This window comes from Numida meleagris, chromosome 14 (genome assembly GCF_002078875.1).
Source record: "Numida meleagris isolate 19003 breed g44 Domestic line chromosome 14, NumMel1.0, whole genome shotgun sequence".
In the NCBI taxonomy this organism is placed as follows: Eukaryota; Metazoa; Chordata; class Aves; order Galliformes; family Numididae; genus Numida; species Numida meleagris.
Genome location: NC_034422.1, coordinates 7432132 through 7451252, shown reverse-complemented (window position 1 = coordinate 7451252; position 19121 = coordinate 7432132). Strand labels below are relative to the sequence as shown.

Below are 19121 nucleotides of genomic sequence, written 5' to 3'. Positions count from 1 at the left end.
CTGCGCTCACGTGACCCCGCGGCGCCGCTCGGGCCGCCGTAGGGCTGAGGTCACGTGGCGCGGTCATGTGATTTGCGGTGCTGCGCGGGAGCGGTTCCTCTCGGCTCCGCCGGCAGCAGCAGGCCGCGGCGATCATGGCTCGGCCCCAGCACGGCTCGGCTCCGTGGTGAGCGCTGTGGGGGCGGCCCCGGGGGACTGCGAGAACAGAGGGGGAGCTGCCCGTGTCCCGCCGACAGGGCAGCGGTCGGGTGGGCCGAGCCCTTCTCAACCGGGCCCTGCGGAGTCTCTTTTAATAACGTGGCACCCTCTTGTGCTGCTTCCGTGTCTCAGTGTTTCTGTGAGGAGAGCGCCTCGTGTAACAGCCCGTGCTGCTGTACCTGAGGTAACGGGGGGAGAAGCATGGCGCTTTCCAAGCGTTTTAGTCATCTCTGCCAATGCTTTGCTTTTCTAGGTGGAATTACTTCTTCCTTTACGATGGCTCCAAGGTTAAGGAGGAAGGGGATCCTACGAGCGCTGGCATTTGTTATTTTTATCCTTCTCAGGTAAGGGCTGCTTTTGTTTTGGCGCCTGTATGCGGATATTTCAGTGAATACATGCCAACAGTTCTGGTTCAGGACTTCCAGGTGGAACTTTGGCTTATTTCTCATTCAGTGTCTGTAAAAGCTCTCAGAAATCCCCAGGGCCTGAGCTGGGCAAGTGGTGCAATGCAGCCTGGGGCTCAGAGCCACCCACAGTGTTTGTGAGCACTCACATTCTGCTCCCTTGGCTGCCAGTGCCGGGCAGTACTGTCCTCTAGCAGAGCCTGGTTCTGTTCTGGTACTGTAAACAGCAAACACACCAGGGAAGGAAGGGCCCTTAAATAAGCTGGGATTTGCCTCTGCCTCTGTATTTGATATTGAATTTATGATTAATTTTTAATTATACCTGAACGTATGTGTGATTTTGTTTTCCCCCCAGTCCCTTTTAAAAGGGAAGACAGTAAGTCGTTGTTGCCTTCCTTCCTTGTCAGACTCTCCCCGACCAGCAGGAGCTGTTGTGTGGACAGATTGCTGGAGTGGTACACTGCATGACTGAGATTTCGGGAGTTCCTCCAAGCCTTATTCGCCTGAGGAAGCTCAAGTTTGCAGTTATAGTGGATGGAGACTATCTGTGGGTGAGTTCTGGGGTCTGGAGGCACTGCAGAGCTAACACAGGGAGAAGGTCTGAACTGCTATATCAAACTAAGAGGGTTTTTTTTTTTTTTTTTTTTTTTCAGGGTGTGGGCCTGCTCACAGATAGACCTGGGGAGAGCTAGGGTGTGAACTTGCAATGCACAACTTTTCATTGCAAGGTAACTTAGGTTTTGTTTACCACAGTGTGTAAGCACTTTCTAGGGCAGTCACTTGAGCTGTTTTGTAAAAAGCTTCACATACCTCATTTGTGTGTTCTTAATATGTGCCTGGCAATGACTATCAAAAGTTGAGGCTTATGTAGTTATGTGTATCTATGGGCTACTGGCAATGAGTGGGAACAGAAGCCTATGTACTAGAGCTTATAAAAAGGACTTGAACTCCCTGTTTAGAAGTTTTACTGTTTGACCTTCTAGCCCTCAGCATTCCTGCTGCAAAGCTTTGTAAGTGTTAACAGATGTTTAGCGTATAAGGAGCAGTGTGCAGTAAAGTCATGACAAAAGCGCCCTAAACCATCCGTGGGAAACTGGACTCAGGCCAGTCAGACCTGTGTTATTCAGCTTACTTAGTACTGAGCTAGGTCATCTGGCATATGATGGAAAGGCAAGGTGTGTAAAACTCTGGACTGACAGCTTCTTTTACTCATCCTGTCTCTGCCAGGGCTCTTCTGTGGGTATTTATGAATTTCCTTTTTGTTTGACTTGTGAACCTGGGGATTGTTTGCCTGCTACAGAACTGCTTGTGTACCTTTGATACTCTCTTGAAAGCAGTAAGAGTCGTTCTCATCTGCTGTCTGTGAGCTTTCCCAGTAAATGCTCATCGTCATTTATGGCTTTCTGCATTAAAGGTGCTGGGCTGTGCTGTTGATCTCCCTGATGTCAGCTGTAGACGGTTTCTGGAGCAGTTGATCAGCCTCTTCACATTCTACAATGGACCTGTTCACCAGGCTTACATGGTAACTAAAGATTGGGAGCTGTAATGTTTGTGGCTAGGAGGAGATCTCAAACCCTTTCCGTATTGGCAAAGCTCTGTCCTGGTACAGACATGCTGTTATGTTCCTTTACACTGTCTTCCTACTTGCAAGGATCAGGCTAAGCTCCCACTTTTCACATTGTAATCCTTTGATATGTACAGGCCCATCCTCCCATTCCACCAAGGCTGTGTAAATGTTTGCTGGATGTTTACTAGATGTTCATGAAGTAGTTTTCTCCTTATATCATCTTCCTCCTGATGCTCGTAAGCTTTGCCACTCGTAGGTGCTGTTCCAGAGTGATTGATGTTGCCATTTGGAATGCATTGAGGACTGTGAACTGATAGCCATATGGATTTTTGGTGTCCACAGGAGTTTTCTCAGGAGGAACTAAACAGACTGTGGGACAGATACGTTGAATATATCCAAAAAAACACCAATGACCTCCACAAGATCTTCAGTTCTCTCTGGAATCTGGACAAAACCAAGGTAAAATCCGTCCTCTGCAATGCTCAGCTCTATTAATGCTCTAGTGCCAGCGTTTCTATTTGCTACTTGGAGTATTCCCAAGAGTTCTCTGGCATAACTTCTGGTTCTCTGTGTCTAGGTGGACCCACTGCTTTTACTGAAAGCAGCTCTCATCTTGCAGACTTGCCAGCGGTCTCCCCATGTCTTGGCAGGCTGCATTATCTACAAAGGCTTGTAAGTAACCAGGCATGACCCAGAGAATTAACCTGCATGTTAAATTTGCATATTAGATCTATGCTTTCTCAGGAGTGTGTTCGCAGAATGCATCATGCTGTACTCCCATTCTGTCTGCATGAGATTATTATTATTATTATTTTTTACCAAACATTGTCAGTGTTCTCTGAGCCTTACTGCAGTGCTGCAGAGGGCTTTGTGCTTGAGTAAAACTTTCCCTCCCGTAGAGCCTTTTGGAGGATCTGCAGAATGCGGATCTCAGCAAGGTGCAAGTGATGCTCTGCTCATGTATGACTTTGTTTTGCTCTTCTAGGATTGTGAGCACCCAGCTGCCACCTCCTCTCACTGCTAAAGTTCTCCTCCAAGGCAGTGAGTCTTCAGGCCAGGTATGTTGCTGAGCATTCTTTGTGTACATCTCTCAGATGTACACTTCTGTAGATAATCTAGGAGCTCCTCACATAGATTTTGCGTGCAGTTATTGAGAAGAACAAATATCGATGCTCATGATTAGATCTTTCATTAGTTAAGACTGAATGAGGTTTCAAGGCACTAGGAATTTATTTTCATTTTAGTCTGAGTTCATGAATTCTCATTTATGTGATGTTTGATTAGCATTTTACCCAAATTTGGGTATTTAGCGCTCAGTATCCAAAATGAGTATCTGAAAGTGACAAATAGGTGACTTCTCAGTGCCCTTATCAGAGGTATTTATTTATAGCATTCAAGATCTCCAAAAATCTATCAAGGTGGAGCATGAGGAAGACCTCTGTTCTCCCTCAGGTTGAGAGAACCAAGTTTTTATGCGCTGAATAGGCAGTAATAGCAGATTGTGGTATCTCTCCCAGCTGTATTTTGTTTCTTATGAAGTCCCTTTGGCTTTGAGAGCTACCAATGGAACAAATCATTGTCAAGCCTGGTAAACTGATGACTGCATTTGCTGAAGGGGATGGTCTGGAGTCCGTTGTAGTCACAGACAGAACCCCCATTGTTCTGTGAGGAGACTGGAAGGAATGTCCTGGGGGCGCTGAGCTGATTCTTGACTTTTCTTTCAGAGTGAGCCTGGAGGTGAAGAGCAGCAGGAGCCTGGTGAGCATCCAGCTGCAGAGTGCTGGTTGTCAAGCGCCCAGCAGCAGTGTATGGCAACCCTCTGGGCTGCGTTCTCTGCAGTGAGAGTATGAGGCAGTTTGCTGGGATTTGTGTCAGAGCTCTTGCTGAACGTAGGAGCATATCCCTGGGGGTTCTGCTGCTGTTAGTCAGCATGTGCCAGTGGGTGTTGTGTAAGCAGAACTAGATCCTTCAGCTAAACAAAGGAGTTTGCTCTTTTGAGTTCAATTGTGAGTTCTGCAGATTCCCAGTGTGCCTGCTTTCATTCCAGTTAGTCATGTGTCTACTTGGCCACCCATGGAACCCTGAAGCAGATGGCTTATGCTTTCAGTCTAAGCCTTCAGTTGTCGCTTTTGAGCATCGGTTAGTGGATGTTCTGCCAGGACAGTCAGAGGGGAAAAAAAAAAAAAAAAAAAAAAAGGGAAAAATGTGTCATTTTAGATAGTAAGTAGATGAAGAGAATGGGAAAATGCTGCCTCGTCAGACCCTAGTCATCTTGTGATGCCCCAGGATACGGGATGGAGTCTAGCTTCTGTTCTGAATGCTGGGGCATGCTAATTTAATTCTCAAACCTCCATTGCCCTTGCAGATTCTCCGTTGCCGCAGGGTGCCCGTGTCATCCCGGTGTTCCTAACAGAAGATGAAGTCTCAGTGCTCCGAGACTTCCCAGTGGAGTGGAGGAGTAGGTAGGAAAGCAGTGTGATACATAAAGAGGCTTTTAGGACAAGGGGCTACGATGTGTGGCGCTGTGTCCTCACAGCCGTTGCTATAGTTTTCTCAAATGTTAATTCAGGCTCTAGCATCTGTGTTTTGAAGCTGCCTGAGGCCTTTGAGGCTGGGCAGAGTTTCTGGTATCCGTATCTCTGTTGTGAAGTGGCCTAAAGAAAAACTGTTTCCCAAGGCCAACTGTGATGGTCTGTTGTTTTTCAGTTCACAGTGCTGTTTTTTTTTAAGACTTTGTGCAGTGTGAATAAGGGGGTATCGTTCCCAGAAGTTTGCAATGTAAGAGGCCCATGCTTTTCACCTGTTTTAGAACATGCCTTGTCCTTTATCAAGGTAGATGTTCTTTTGTAGCGGGAAGTGATAAAAGTATTAGGTATTAATAACTCCAAACAGATCCTATTCAGTAATTTAATCAACTTGTCATCTCCTGGTAGATCAACCATGGCCCCAGCAAGCCCTAGAAGAGAAAGGAATGCTCTTGGCTCCCCAGCAATCTCACAGTCGACAGGAATTCACAGAAACCAAGACCTGAATGATATCTCTGTGCTAACTGCACAAGCTTCAGGCACAGCCACACCAGAAGATGCTGTGCAATCAGGCAGCTTTGCAAACACAGTTCCTTTGAAAATGGAAGCCAGGAAAAAGAGTTTTCCATCAGCAGAACTGAGCAGCCCAGGCAACAAAAGGTCGGAGCTCAGGAGAAAAGCATCCTTCTCATCAGACAGACAAGTGAAAGAGCTGCTGAGCCCTTCTGAGCTCCATACTGCTCAGTGTGCTCAAGCTGCAGATTCATATCTGGAAGGTTTTTCCTTTCCACACCCATATGCCAAGGAACAGGAGAGTCAGGGCATGCAGGAATCTCTTGTGGACTCTGATGCTGAACAGCACAGTTCCCAGAGCTGTCCTGTGGACAGTGCCAGTCTAGCTACCTGCTCTGCTGCCCAAGAGCTGAGCAGAAGGAAGTCGAGTGAACAAGATGAACAAGGGACTCTGAGCCAAAGTAGTGTCTCTATAGAAAGTGGTGCAGCTGTTGGTAGTTGGAGTTTGGATTGCCCGACCCCTGTTGCACAGTCAGAGCTCAGAAGCAAGAGTCAGCTGATGGCTGCAGACATTCAGGAGGGGCTGCCCAGTGCCTCAGCAGAGATCACAGGCTGTCCCAGGAGTGGGGAGGAGGACTGGCCTCAGGCAAGCAGACCAGCAGCCCAGGGCATGGAGTCTGACAAGCACTGCAAGTTCATTCAGATGAGCTTGTATGTCCACAGCATCAAGGGGCTTGTGCTCTCTCTAGTGGCTGAGGATCACCTCCGAGATGACCAGAGCTCAATTGAGGATGTGGTAAGTAGGAAACCTCCTCCACACCTGCAAACCTCTCACAGCTGCTGGGCTTGTGGTAGGGTGGGATGGGCGTTGGTAATAGAGAGCGAGTGTTGAAAATGTGTCCCCATCTCTTTCCTCACCCGCCTTGTGGCATGGAAGGCAAAGTCATTTGGCTGAGCAGAGTCACCACAAGCAGAGAGAACTCAGATCTGTTAGTGAGCACAAGGAGCCAGCCTGAGAGGTGGGAGCGCTGTCACGGGTGGCACCCGGAGCTGTTGTTGTGTGTTAGCGCCCGTGCAGCACTCCTGAGCAGAACGTGTCGGTGCGAGCGTGAGACAGCCCTGCTGGCTGCCAGGGGGCCACGCTGCTTTTGGGATTTGCTGGGAAACCCTGTCAGTTCTGTAGTGTTTTTTGGAAAGCAAGGTATGTTCTCTATTTAACCTCCACGCTGTTTGTCGCAGCTTCTGTCTGGAGGCAGCAGCTCCCAGCAGCACTTCCTTTCTAAAGGAGTCTGCTTGCCTGGACTCCCTCAAGCCTGCTTGGACCCCCCCTACCTGCCTCTCCCTGGCCATTCCTCACCTCCCCCCACTTCCCCACCCACCCACCCACCCAGGGACCTGCAGCAGGAGCGACAGGTGCCACTAGAGCACTCGATGTAGGTGATGCAGCGAAGCGATCCGGGATGCCTCCACTGCTGTGTGCAGCTCCCTGCTGAGCAGTGCAGTGCAGTTAATGAGCTGCTCACGGGTGCGGGGGAAGGATGTGCCTGCTCCCGGCGTTTCCCTGTGAAGTATTTGTCTGCAGAGCGATGCCCTGCCTCTGCCTCAGCCAGGGAGCTGAGTCAAAGCTGCAGAGGCCTGTTTGATATGCCAGTTGCTATAGGAACAACCTCATTTCTTTAGCTGTCAGACTGGAAGGTGGAGGAGAGCTCAGACTAATGCTGCCTCCCAGCATTGGCAGAGCCTCAAGGTTACTCTTTGCTTCTGAGCTCTGGGACTCGGGGGCTGTGTCTGTGACCCCCGTACGCAGAGGGATGCACAGCACACAGGGGTTGCCTTGCTAGGGAAAGGATTGCTGCAGGGGCCAGCAAGCCCTCGCCTCCTGCAGCAACTGTGTCAGGTTGCCCTGTCTCCATTCTGCTCGTTTGGAACCGGGCTGCACAGCTCGCGCTGTGCTGTGCCTGCTCTGGTGAAGGGAGGAGGCTGCAGGGTGTGTGCAGGTAGGGACCGCTGGCTTCAGAGCTGGAGGTCATTCCTGGTGCAGATCAGGTTAGTGTAGCTGGTGGCAGGCATACATTGCATGTCTTTTCCCCGTCAAAACCTGAGCACGACCAGCAGTGGGCAAGGTGGGCCCACCCTGGCTCAGTTTGTCACTCAACTCATTCAAGTGTTGTTTCCTGGAGGAGATGTGCTGCCAGTCCTGCTGGCCCAGGAGGAACAGCGCATTGCTCCAGGTCACAGAGCCAGGGCCTTGCAGACAGCTGCTGGCGTCGTGCTTGGGCATGAGGTGCAGCCTCAGCCTGTCTGTTCTTTTGTTTATCTGTGGATTAAAAATGACCCTCGGCTCTCAGGGTTGTCAAAGCTTAGTTGTAATTAATTTGTCTAGTGCTTTGAGGCTCCTGAATGACACCAAAGAAGGGTAAAATATGCTACTTGTGCAGCTGCAAGCAGCAGACCAGCCCACAGGGCTCATCTCCTAGCATGGACCTTTGCTGCAGAGCAGGCAGGCGCCTGGTCCTGGTATGTGGCTGTAGGAAGGTGTTATCCCTTTGCTTCATTGCACAGAAAAGCAGATCTGTCCTGCAACCTGGGGTCAAGGGCAGGCCCTGCATTGTGCTGAATGGAGGCCTGATCCTCTGCTTGGCTGGGGAGGGAGAGAGGTGGAGGATTAGGGAGATAATGGAGTTTTTCATCCGTTCTAGCCAGCACTGCATTGCCCACTGCCCTGAGGCTGCAGTCCTAGTGCTGGTGCAGAGTTTTGCAGGGAGCACCGGGCCCTGGCAGAGCTACCCTGCTCGTTTCCAGGCTGGGGTGCCCTTTTCTGAGTCCCCATCTCACTGCTTCCCTCTGCCCATGTTACCGCAGTTCTGGTGGGAGCCTGGGCAGCAGCAGGAGGGCTCTGATCCCTGTGACATCTGCATCAGTCACCACGCTCCCTACACTGCCTCCTTGCACGTCTGCTCTAACATCTGCCTTTTACCTGTACGCAGTACCACAGCAGTCTGGCTTCTCTGAATGGCCTCGAGGTTCATCTGAGGGAGACTTTGCCCAAAGACTCTCTGTCTTCAGCCAAGGCAACCTACAGCTTCACTCACTATGACTGCATCCAGAACGTGCTCACAGGTAAGCGTGCGCCTGCTGGCCTGCTTGGGGTTTGTGGTAACCTTTCCTCATGTTTCAGACAGCTTCTCAGACACACTGCTTGCTAAGTTGGTGCAGCTGACACTTAAGAAATGGCCCTGAGTGATGGTACAGCAATGTAAGCTGTTTGTAGCTGCGAGAAGCAAGGTCTGGGTAGCCAGCAGTTGGAAGGGTGCTGCCCTGGGCTGGTGGCAGACAGCGTGCACACAGGAAGCGCCATCCGCAAACCGCTCCAGTTCGTTCTCATGTTTCCCTTTTCCTGGCAGCCTCCCAGACAGCAGCCTGGCTCTCTGCAGCTTAGAATAACGAGCGGAATTACAGAATGAGAGAAACCCCAGTGATTGTAGGTGACCACACTTCAGGTCTTCTTTGTGCCCCTGCAGTCTGTGGGTACATGTGGGCAGAGGCACCCCAGGCTTTGGCTGTGCGTGGCTGAGCGATGTGCAGCTGCTGGCTGTTGAGGTCACACTGGGACTTAGGCTGTTATCCAGTCTGTTCTGCTGATACACAGGGACTGTGGGAGAAATCCACAGTGTTTTCCTGCTCGGGATACAGGAGCACACTTCCTCACAGCGCAGGCTTCTAACACTCCCCCCCACTTATGTCCTGCAGCCAACGTGCCCCATCCACCTGGCCCTCTGGATCGGCATCTCCTGAGGGCTGCCACGCTGATCCACTCTGACTTCAATCAGCTTCCAGCTCTTTCAGAAGTGATCGTTAGGTAAGGTGTGTTCATTACTCCCTCCTCTTCCAGGCACAGGGCTGCTGTGTCGTGCACAGAGTAAGTGGACACTGCATCAGTATTCTCTGACACTGCTTGCTGAGGTCTGGCAAGTGCTGTCGTCACGGAATCTCTAGCCAAGGGTCGGCTGTGTCACCTTATTCCCTGATTCCTTATTAAGCACCCTGCTCTTCAGATGCAGCGTGCTTAATATTCTGCCTGTAGTGTGATCTGGGTGCTAATAAGCTAAAATGGCACTGATGTGAGTGAGCTGAAGGCACGGCTGAGTTGTGCCATGGGTTTGGATTAAGATATAATACTAGAATATTATCAGATCCTGGCACCATAAGGTTCTAAGAGACAGCTTTAAATATAGCTGTTCCTAATAAATTTGTGTCTCGGCTAGGAGCCAAAGGCGCACAGAATTGGCAACCTAGATTTTGTTTTCTTGCACGGCTTGTTGAGTTGGAAACACACAGTAATGTGCGTGGCAAACTCAATTGTGATGCGCCAAGCAAGATGGTCTTATCACAGTCAGAGCCTCTGCACACAGCCACAGCTAAGGCTGCTTTTGTGCTGCAGCACTCTATGCTCCTGCATCCTCAAGGAGGATGGTTATGTTGTGTGAGCAGAGATTCTGCTTGCCTGGCCACGCTTGTTTGTCCGGAACGTGATGAAATAAAGATGCTTCAGGGAATTACTGCTTCACTTTTTTTGCTGCTTGCCAAGGGAATGTGAATCATATGCTTCAGTGCTGGAGACTCCTTGTTTAGCATTAGATTGACTGGCTCCTTCAGTCGGATACTGGGTAAGCTGGTGCATTCTGTGTTGCCCCAAAAAAAGCAACTCCGTGTGTGAATCAGACTGAGTAACAAGATGACTAAAGCTGCTTTCTTTTATGGAGAGTTGTCACAGGAGGGTGTCAGCAAACATATCAGTTGCTGCTTTCCGCTGTCAAGGAGGAATGCAGAGTCCTTTGCTTTGCTTCCTCTGAGCTCGCTCACAGGTAAACACTGAGTGCTGGTTTTTACTCAGTGACTTGAGCCTTTTTGGTTACAGTGTTTTGGTTTCATCACGCATATGACTAAACAACCTTGTGTGGTTCCTGCTGCAGGGTGCTGTGCTGGGATTTGCTTAAGGACAGCAGTAGCGAGTTAGGGTCCTCAAGGGAAGAAGGGGTGTGAGATAAGCTGGTAGTTAACTACTCCTGTGTACTGGGCTGGGCTGCCAGCAAGGGAGACGCTGAGGATGGCCCCAGGTGTGGGTGTTAATGCTGCTGAGCAGGTCACAAACCATGAGGGATATGACCCTTTCTCTTTTAGGACCTGGTCTTTGAGAAGGAGGGTCTGGTTCTCTCTGGCCTTCTGGCAGTACATTGCAGGGTTTAGATGGATCTTGAAGTCCCACTAACTAGGTGGGAGTCCAGCGCTACGAGCATCCCAGCGCCCACCACTGTGAGCACAAAACTGTCAGTCCTGACTGCTGCTTTCTCTCCTGTCTCGCCAGGAATGCTTCCACAGCAGTGTATGCCTGCCGGAACCCCGTCCAGGAGACCTACTTCCAGCAGCTGGGTGCTCCACTCCGCAACTCAGGCGCTCCCAACCCTCAGGACAGTGCATTCAGCCTGCCAAGCAAGGCCAAGCAAAAGCTGCTGAAGCATGGAGTGAACCTACTTTGAAGTGATGGTACTGATGCACTGAGGTAGCGTATCTCAGCAGTAGTGGAAGCTGGTTCATCTCCAGTAACCGAATTCTCAAAGCCATTTGTTCTGTAAGCACGATGCTCTGTGCTAACTGTGGTTTCCAGCCTGCCCTGCCTTGAGGAAGGGGTGGGCACTCTCACTGTCATGCTCCTGCAGCACACGTTGTGCATCATGTCACTGATGTTAGCACTTACCAAAGACTGAAGACAGAAAATAGCTCTGTTGGGGTGTTCAGTTTACATTTACTTTGTAGGACTCTTCGTGGTGCTCTGCCGCCACAGACAGAGACTCCTGGAGTGCCTCGACCAAAAGTAGAACCTCTCCTTGCTCTAAGCTATGCAGGACACTGGATTACTGGGCAGTGCTTGCTTTCAGAAATGGCAGTCAGACCCTGCACTTGCCTTGAGTTCTGTTACTGTGCTTGTCCTGGTCAGACTTGGGCTTTTTTTATACCTCGTAATCTACAGAAATGATTCCCTGCAGCAACGTAGTGCCTTATCTTGATTAACAGCCTGCAAGCTGTCTAACTGGAATAGAACAAGTGCTGCAGAACTCCTAACTCCCCTCCAGTAGCTGTCAGTAGGTTTTATTCTGTAGCTGTATATGGCAAACCCTTGTCCCACTGCACATGCCTGCTCCATGTTCCAAGCTGCCCACAAGAAAGCAGAAAGGTGCTGCAACCCTGTGGCCTCCCCTGGGGACCCTGAATGCACTACATCCCTCTGCTCCTCAGCCACCTGTGTCCTTCCCCTCCTGTTAGAGTACCATGCTTCACCTCCTGGCTCTCATTGCTCTATTTGTTTGCACTCTGTTGGCAGAGAAGGCAGGTGCCAGCCCCTTAAGCTAATGGGACCAAAGAGACTTTATAGCTACTTGGCACCTGTTCTCTTTCTGCTCGTGTATTCCCTGTCATTAGCTTGCTGGGGACAGGCAGCGGTGGCTGCTTAGCCCTCAGTGATGAATCCTGCCATCTGACTGCTGCTGCTACGTACACGCACACCACTGTGACAATAAAAGTCTCCAAGACTTATCCAAGAGCTCTGTGTCAGTGGCTAGAGTCCCGCTCACTCCACCTTATTTGCATTTCACGTTGGGGTTGGGTGACCTGAGCGATGCTGTCAGCTCCCTCCTGGCTGAGCTCCTGCAGTGATGTGTGCTCCGTCAGGAAGCACGGAGCTGAAGGAAAAGCCTGAGAGGGATGGGAGGGAGTTCTGGCACGGCAGCAAAGCACAAAATAGATGCCGTTGCCTGCTGTCTTCAGGAATCTTCTGCTGCAATCTGCTGTGCCGTCTGTCAGCAGTGAACAGCTGGGCTGGTTCCGTTGTGTTCTGCCTCTTGAGCTGCATCTGGCCTCCGGGGCTTTGCTTAAGAGGAACGTGGTCTTTGGGATAGGACAGTAAAGCGCTCCAGGCTTAATGGTTGCACTGGAGAGAGGACGTTTAGAAGGGGTCATGTTAAAGTGCAATGATGAGGAGCAGCTGCTGCCCTGGCTATGTCTTGCTAACGAGGTCAGGGCTGTTGCTGAGCAGTGCCAAGCTGCCCAGGGGGCTGGGGGGGGGGGGGGGGGGGGGGAGGGGGTGTTGTGTACTGGCTTTTGTGCAGAAGAACAGCAAATGTTGTGTGAGAGGCAGCACGGCATCCTAGGGCTGCTCCTGCTGAGGCTGCCTGCTGCCCTTGACGTGTCACTGCAGGCAGCTGCAAGCGTTTTTTTTTTGTTTTTTTTTTTCCAAAACGTGGCTTGGGGGATTTATTTATTTATTTTCCTTTTTGGAAGGCCCTTCTGCCGAGCCTGAAGAGCGCCGAATCAGCGTGGTGGTTCCTGGTGCTGCCTTGGCACAGATGGGGCTGAGGGCAGGCTGGGGCCAGCTGTCCACCTCTGCAGGGGAGCAGGGACCTGGGGGGTGGGATCGAGGCAGGGAGCTGCCAGGCAGCTGCCCCCTGTGCCCCCTACCAGCACGGGCAGGGGGCTGGGGCTGTGCTGAAGCCGTGCCCTCACTCACTGCATGCCAGTTCAGCCCATCGCCTCCTCCCACCCTGCAGCTCCTGTTATTTCCAATGCTTTTCTCCTTACAGCGAGCTGAGCTGCTGGGGCCAGCTCAGGAAAGGATCCAGCTCCTCTGTGTTTTGCTTTACCCTGGAACAGTTACACAAGCAGGCAGAGCCTGGTCTGTTTTCAGCACAACGGTTTATTGATAATCTTTACTTATCCACTGTAGGAATGTTACCAAACTGTCAGACAGTTACCAAGCCAGCCTGCTTCCTCAGAGCCTGTTTCCAAGTAATCAATGCGTGTAGAAATCATGCACTTCAGATACTCTGTAACAAGACAGGTGTAAAAAATATCTCGGATGTATTTGAAATCTCTGCCTTATCTTGCAATCTGAAAAATCGGTAAAGAAATCGTTCTCGAGTGGGGCTGCGTCCCCAGGAGGAGCCGGGAGGAGGACGATGCTGAGCCTGGAAACCTTTGCTGTGCTCTCAGGTGCGTGGGCGCTGCCTCCCTGCGCTCGCCCTGGCTGCAGGATGGGGATGAGCGAGCAGCAGCAGGAGGGCTGGCTGCCACTCCTCGCTGCCCTCCCTGCAGGAAACCACAGTCTCTCTGCCCTGCCACCTGCCCCCCCGCCCCTGCGGCTTCGGCTTGCGAAAACCAAGGGTTGCAGGTAAAGCAGGGAGGACGTTCAGGCATTGGTAACGTCCCCGGTGAGGTTACAGAGCAGGGCCGGCTGCACGCCATCCCTTCAGTGGGGTGGGTTTGCTGCCTGGGCCATGCGCAGCCAAGCCAGCGGGCATCACGGTGCCATCCCGTGGTGGTGCTGTCCCATTGCGGTGCCGCTGCGGCCTTCTGCCCTCTGTCTGTCCGTCCGTCTGTCCGCATGGGGACTGCAAAGCGGGCAGGGGCAGGCTGAGCGCAGCGCTTCGCCCCGCTTTGCTGCCTTGGGCACACGAGCGTTGTCCTTTTGATGACCACGAGAAACTTCACATAATCACATTCAAACAAACACCCTTGTAACTCTACTTCTGAACACTGCAAAACACGAGCAACATAACACGGATGGGAGCGGGACTGCATCTAACCACGGAGGGAACACGATGCGCCGCCGTGGTGGAGAATAATCCCTGAAGCCGTGATGGAAGGAAAGAGATGCCGCTGATACACGTCGAAGGTTCCATTTACAAAAGACCCACGGGAGGAGGAGGCCCCGGAGCTGCGAGGAAGCCCCTGCCCTGGGCAGCGTCCGCAGGCGGCGCTGGAGCTGCGGTGCCCTCACCCTGACAGCGCGGCACTGACCTCAGCGGCCCGGGGCGAAGATGAAATCCAGCGCCTGGCGCTCGGCGGCCGCCACGTTGGGATGCCACAGGTCCACCATGAAGACCACACGGGGACCCTCCTCCGGGGGACCTGGGTGGGATGAGGTGAGGGGTGAGGCGTTGCTCCGTGCCCTGCTTGCAGTGCCGAGGCGCTCGGCGAGGTTGCTGCGCGCGCCCCAGCACGGCGCACCTGCAGTGAGCACCGCCTGCACGATGCTGCCTCCTGCACGCAGGGCAGGGTGCTCCCTGCAGGGCCCCCGTGCTGCTTTTTGCAGTCACACAGAGCAGAGCAGCAGGCGTGGTGCTCGGTGCCACCCTTGCAGCTGTGGCTCTGAGCTGCTGCTGCACTATTCAGCCCTTCCCCATCCCCGTGGCTCTGAAATAAGCTGCGTTTCCCAATTCCGTAGCAGGGACTATGTGGGAGCAACAGCTTTTGTTCTCCCACCTGCTCCCCTGCACGAAGCAGCTCTGCTTGGTGCTTCCATGCCATCGGCAAGTAATACTGGCTAATGCGGGCGAGGCGAGGCAGAATAGCCTCCACCAGGCAGCAAAGCCAACCCTGCACCCTCCTGCAGCACTGTGCTGCCATGGGATGTGTGAATTGTCTGCTGGGGGGGCAGCCCCTGCAGGTCTGGGGCTGGAGCCCCAGGAAATGGGGAGGAAGCTGGGGTAGAGCTGGGGGGGGACGAGACTGCAGCCCCCGAGCCCTGCACTTACCTTCGTGAAAGGCGGTGTGCAGGAAGGAGTCGTCGAAGAGCAGGCAGCGACCCTCAGCCCAGCACTGCGGCTCGCCCCCCACCACCAGCTCACAGTTGCTGGGGGTCTTCAGACCTTTGGGTACAAACAGAGGACAGAGGTAGGTCAGTCCCTGCAGGGAGTGGTCCCAGAATGTGAGCAGTGAGTCCCACGCTGCTTACGGCGGGCGAAGTGGAGACCAAGGGGTGCCAAGGGGCTGCTTCCCTGCAGGGAGCAGGAGCAGCAGATGCTGAGCTCAGCACAGGGCAGAGCCCCCTGGGGACTGTTAACATCACCCTGTGTGGCACCAGTGTCACCCGTGGCAGGGCTGGAGCTGCTGGAGCTGGAGCGTTCACCTGCCCTGAGGATGCAGCCAAGGTGCAGAAAGGGGCAGGGCTCCTGTGACCTGCAAATGGTAACAAGGCTGCAAATGAGCAGAGTGGAGTTCTGTGCCAAATCCGAGCAAGCACAGCAAGGACTGCAGCTGCTCAGGAGAGCCAGGAGCACAAAAGCTGCTGGGCATTTCTAATGTATATTTCAAAGACTACGAAACCCAAACCCATTTCCTTGTGCAGTAGCTCCAGCTGGATGGGCCCAGATGCAGGCAGGCAGCCTGGGGGGAGCAGGACTGGGGCTGTGCATGGCCCCTGCATTTGGTACAGCAACACTAAGGCCTGGAGAAACACCTGGAAAGATTCATCTATGCTGAGTGCTGTTCTGCTTTGCAGAGCAGCCGACCTGGAAGGGGCTTGGCTCAAATGCAACCACGCTGTGGGCACAGCGGGAGCTGGGACAGGTGGGGATGTCACTGGGAGTTCAGCATCCCAGCAAGCAGGTGGAGCAGGATGTAGGGCAGGACAAAGGAGGGACCCACACTGAACCACCTGCAGCTAGCACCGGCCTTGCCCCTGGCTGAGCCGTGCCCGCTCTGTGCTCTGCTCCTCCACAGAGCACATCTGCCCTGGGCGTGGCTGCTCCGAAGCACCACGGAGCTCAGCGCTGAGAGCATCTCCTGCTTCTAACCAAGGGCAGCCGCAGCCGGCGCTCACCCGACGGGAGCTGGCGGAGCAGCCGCGCTCACTGTTTGCCAGCAGCGCCCGTGCGGTGACTCCCCCGCCGCCATCTGTGCCGCGCCAGGCTCTCCTCAGCACCCGCGGGGTGGGGAGCACCGAGGGGACACCCAGAGCCACCGGCACGTGGCCCCATCCCTGCCTCGGGGCTGGCACCAAGGTGGCACCCGGCCCTGCTCCGGGCTCGCAGCAGTACCCAGTGGGGTGAGAACCGACCCCTGGATGGATGGGGGGCGGCTCGGATACACCCCACGCCACCATGGAGCAGGGATACCCCACCAAACGCCCGCCGGGCACTCACCCAGGTGGCAGCGGATGCGGATGTTGGTGGGGCCGTAGTGTTCGGCGATGACGGTGCCCGGGCTCAGCACGGAGATACAAGCGTTCCCAAAGACATTGTTGCCAATGCAGGTGCGAAGGCTGCCGAGCAAGCGGTACGTCCGTGGGCATCTCCTGCAGTTCCTGGGCACGCACATGCCCTGGTTCACCAGGTAGAAGGTGAACCACTCGCCGCTGGGCGTGCTGTTCATTTTCCATCCTTGCGGGAGGCTGCAGTTTGAGAACGCTTTGTAGAGGCTCTCAAACTCGCACAGGATGGTCTGGAAGTTGCGCTCCAGCACCTCCACGTCGTGCTTCTGAGCGTCCCGCGAGAAGTAGGGGGCGGTGGGCAGGTCGGGCAGGAAGAACACCTCCGGCTTCTGGATGGAGGGCCGGCTGTTGAGGTAGCGGCCCTGCTCGCGGATGCCCTTATGGATCCTGCCCATGCCGGACCAGGAGTAGCGCTTGGCGTACTCCTGCAGGTTGTGGTAGAGCTTCTGGTTGAGGCCATCGTGGGGCGAGCAGCGCGCGCACTCGGGCGCGTGGCAGTAGACGAAGCCGTTCTGCACGCCGTTGGCCTCGGCGCCCGGCATCAGCGCGTTGACGGCGGCGTAGGCACGGGGCTGCTCGCGGCCCACGTGGTAGCAGTACCAGACAAAGAGCAGCAGCAGGCAGCCCACGGCCAGCAGCGCGCCGCCGTCGCAGTCCCGGAACGACTGGATGCCGGCGGCGATGAAATCTCGCAGCCCGTCCAGGGAGCAGCTCCAGTCCGGCAGCCACACCAGAGGCATGGTGGGGTGCTGGAAGGCGCACGGGGATCCGGCGCTTAGTCCTGGTGCTCTGCAGGGGCACCCACTCCATGCAGCACTGCCATGGGGGTGCGGGGCCGCGGCCGGGCCCAGCTCGGCATGCTCCTGGGAGTTGGGGGTCAGCAGCGCCGTGCTCACCTCATCCCGATACGCGGTGCCAGGGGGCTCTGGGGAGACAAACCCGGAGGTGTTATGGGGGTGTGGGCAGAGGACGGTGGCCCAGCAGCCCCATTGCCAGCCCAGCAGACTGGGGTTGTCCCACAAGAAGTCCACACCCGCTCCCAGCAGCACCCCCAGAAGAATCTCAATGCCAGCTATAAGGGAAGCAGCAGAGCCATCCCCACACTGCGCTCGCACTGCCCCACCTCCTCCTCTGCTCTTCTCCCAAATTTCTCCTCTCCATCAGTCCCTTATCACGCCTGAAATCCAGCTGATAAGACAGCCAGGGGCCAAGCTCAGAATGGTCTCTTAACAGCCCTATCTCACCACTCATCAATTTATCTTCTTGATCTAAACGCTCTGAAATGATTCTCTCCTTCCAAAGGACCCTGTCCCTCCAAAGACCGTGGGGTTGCCACCAGCACTGAAGCCAGCGCCTGGCGCAGGTTCCCTGTGACAGCCCCATGGGCTCACACCCGCTGCAGTGTAACATCCCATCCCTGCAGGCTTCAGCAAGGTGCAGCACAAAGCAGAGACGCCAGCAAGGCTCCAGGCTGGTGGAGCTCTTGGGACAGCAGTGGCATGAGGTGACCCTCCTGTTCTTTGCAGCTGCTTGTGCCCTGCGCCCACCCCAAACTCCATCTCCAGAGCTTCTCTGTCTCTTTGTGAGAGCACCAATCTGAAGGTGCAGGGTGGGTTTACCAGCCAGGGAAGCTCTCCAGCCTTATCCTTCCTTCCCTGCCGAGGTCCTGCAGCTCCTTAATCAATGTGCATTTCCCCACAGATGGTAAAGGAAGATGAAGTTTGGCTGGTGGAGCCACGGCTGGGGCCTTCCTGCAGCTGCAGCCCAAAGGCAGGGGCACAGGCTTGGGGCAGCTCACTCAGCGGGGAGGACACGTGCACCTCCCTGCACCCACTGCCTGGACCCTGCAGTCCACGTGGCATGTTGGAGCTGCCTGGAAATTTCAAGACAGCTTCCCTCCATCCACACTGGCTGGAATGCCTCCAGCTTCCCCAGCACAGCCCTCCTCCGGAGCATCACCAGGGGCCGGTGCCGGGGGTGTTCCCCAGGGCGGCACGACCCCATGATGCCAGCGGGGTTCAGAGCAGCAATCCAGCCCTGGAAAAGAGCAAGGAGACTGGCAATGGGGATCTTCTATGGAGGCTGCCAGGAGGGGTCTGACAGACTCAGGGGCCCCCACCACTGGCCCAGGGTTGCAGGGCAACGAGGGACCAAAACCACCCGGCACCCATCCTGACTGTGCAGGGAAAGGCTGAGAACTGGGGCTGGCTGCAGCTTGGCAGCTTGCTCCTGTGCTGGCACAGGCAGCCCCAGGGCCATGCTGCTGGGTGGCAGAGCAGTACCCCAACCCAGGGGGCACCCGGGATGCAGGAGATGCCCTGCTCCACTGCACGCAGCTTTTAGCTCTGGGCGCCCATGGCCTGAGATCCACGCATCCTCAGCTGCTGACAAACGGCAGTCGGTCCCCAATAGCGCCAATCAATTCCCCAGTGCCCTGAAGTTGTGCAGGACGTGGAGGCGAGCTCCGTGCCAGGCAGCAGCGGCGTTACGTAATGAAGCAGAGAGGCTCCGATGCAGCACCAAGTTGCACCGACAGCTTCGCAGGGCACCGGCAGCTCCGGGAGGAGGCGGCTGTGGGCCGGGATCCCCACGCTGCGCTCCCCAGCACCCAGGCTGCGCGGTGGGGACGGCCTCGGCTCGGCGGCATCGTGCTCCGCTCCGCGGGCACGCGAGTGCCGGGGCGAGGCCGGCCGTGGGCTGCTACTACGGAGCTGGAGCGCGGCCAGGCGGCTCGGTGCCACCCCAGCGGCGCCGCTCGCTGCGACGGTGTCACCCCGCGTGGCACCGCCAGCTGGCATCGCCCGCTGCAGCGCGCCCGTGTCACATCGGTGGCACCCGTCCCCGCGGTGTCACCCGCCGCGGAGCCCCGC

General features: G+C 54.8%; 2 protein-coding genes across 3 annotated transcripts; one reads left to right on the top strand and one right to left on the bottom strand.

Annotated features, from left to right (window-relative positions):
• HPS4 (HPS4, biogenesis of lysosomal organelles complex 3 subunit 2) lies at positions 13-11803 on the top strand. Of its 2 annotated transcripts, XM_021412437.1 has the most exons (13): positions 13-166; positions 452-542; positions 1010-1153; positions 2017-2124; positions 2512-2628; positions 2747-2841; positions 3155-3227; positions 3894-3927; positions 4535-4631; positions 5103-6003; positions 8195-8327; positions 8958-9066; positions 10573-11803. In XM_021412437.1, exons 1-13 carry the CDS (start codon positions 135-137, stop codon positions 10742-10744), a joined length of 2106 nt encoding a protein of 701 aa, XP_021268112.1. In that variant the 5' UTR covers positions 13-134; the 3' UTR covers positions 10745-11803. The 2 variants fall into 2 exon arrangements, with proteins under 2 accessions (XP_021268112.1, XP_021268113.1); XM_021412438.1 differs by lacking the exons at positions 13-166; positions 452-542 and adding an exon at positions 1256-1330 and having other exon boundaries at positions 1013-1153.
• ASPHD2 (aspartate beta-hydroxylase domain containing 2) lies at positions 12356-18827 on the bottom strand. The gene is made up of 3 exons (XM_021413128.1): positions 16184-18827; positions 14795-14908; positions 12356-14168 (listed from the first exon to the last, which is right to left on the bottom strand). Exons 1-3 carry the CDS (start codon positions 16989-16991, stop codon positions 14059-14061), a joined length of 1032 nt encoding a protein of 343 aa, XP_021268803.1. The 5' UTR covers positions 16992-18827; the 3' UTR covers positions 12356-14058.

Bases quoted from the DNA above. Each gene is read 5' to 3' on its own strand.
- HPS4 (XM_021412437.1), top strand. From the start codon at position 135: ATGGCTCGGCCCCAGCACGGCTCGGCTCCGTG. The intron at 1,154-2,016 runs GTGAGTTCTGGG...TCTGCATTAAAG, and splicing joins TGGATGGAGACTATCTGTGG to GTGCTGGGCTGTGCTGTTGA. The intron at 3,928-4,534 runs GTGAGCATCCAG...TTGCCCTTGCAG, and splicing joins TGAAGAGCAGCAGGAGCCTG to ATTCTCCGTTGCCGCAGGGT.
- ASPHD2 (XM_021413128.1), bottom strand. From the start codon at position 16,991: ATGCCTCTGGTGTGGCTGCCGGACTGGAGCTGCTCCCTGGACGGGCTG. The intron at 14,909-16,183 runs GTGAGTGCCCGG...TTGTACCCAAAG, and splicing joins CCGCATCCGCTGCCACCTGG to GTCTGAAGACCCCCAGCAAC. The intron at 14,169-14,794 runs GTAAGTGCAGGG...CATCCCACCCAG, and splicing joins GCACACCGCCTTTCACGAAG to GTCCCCCGGAGGAGGGTCCC.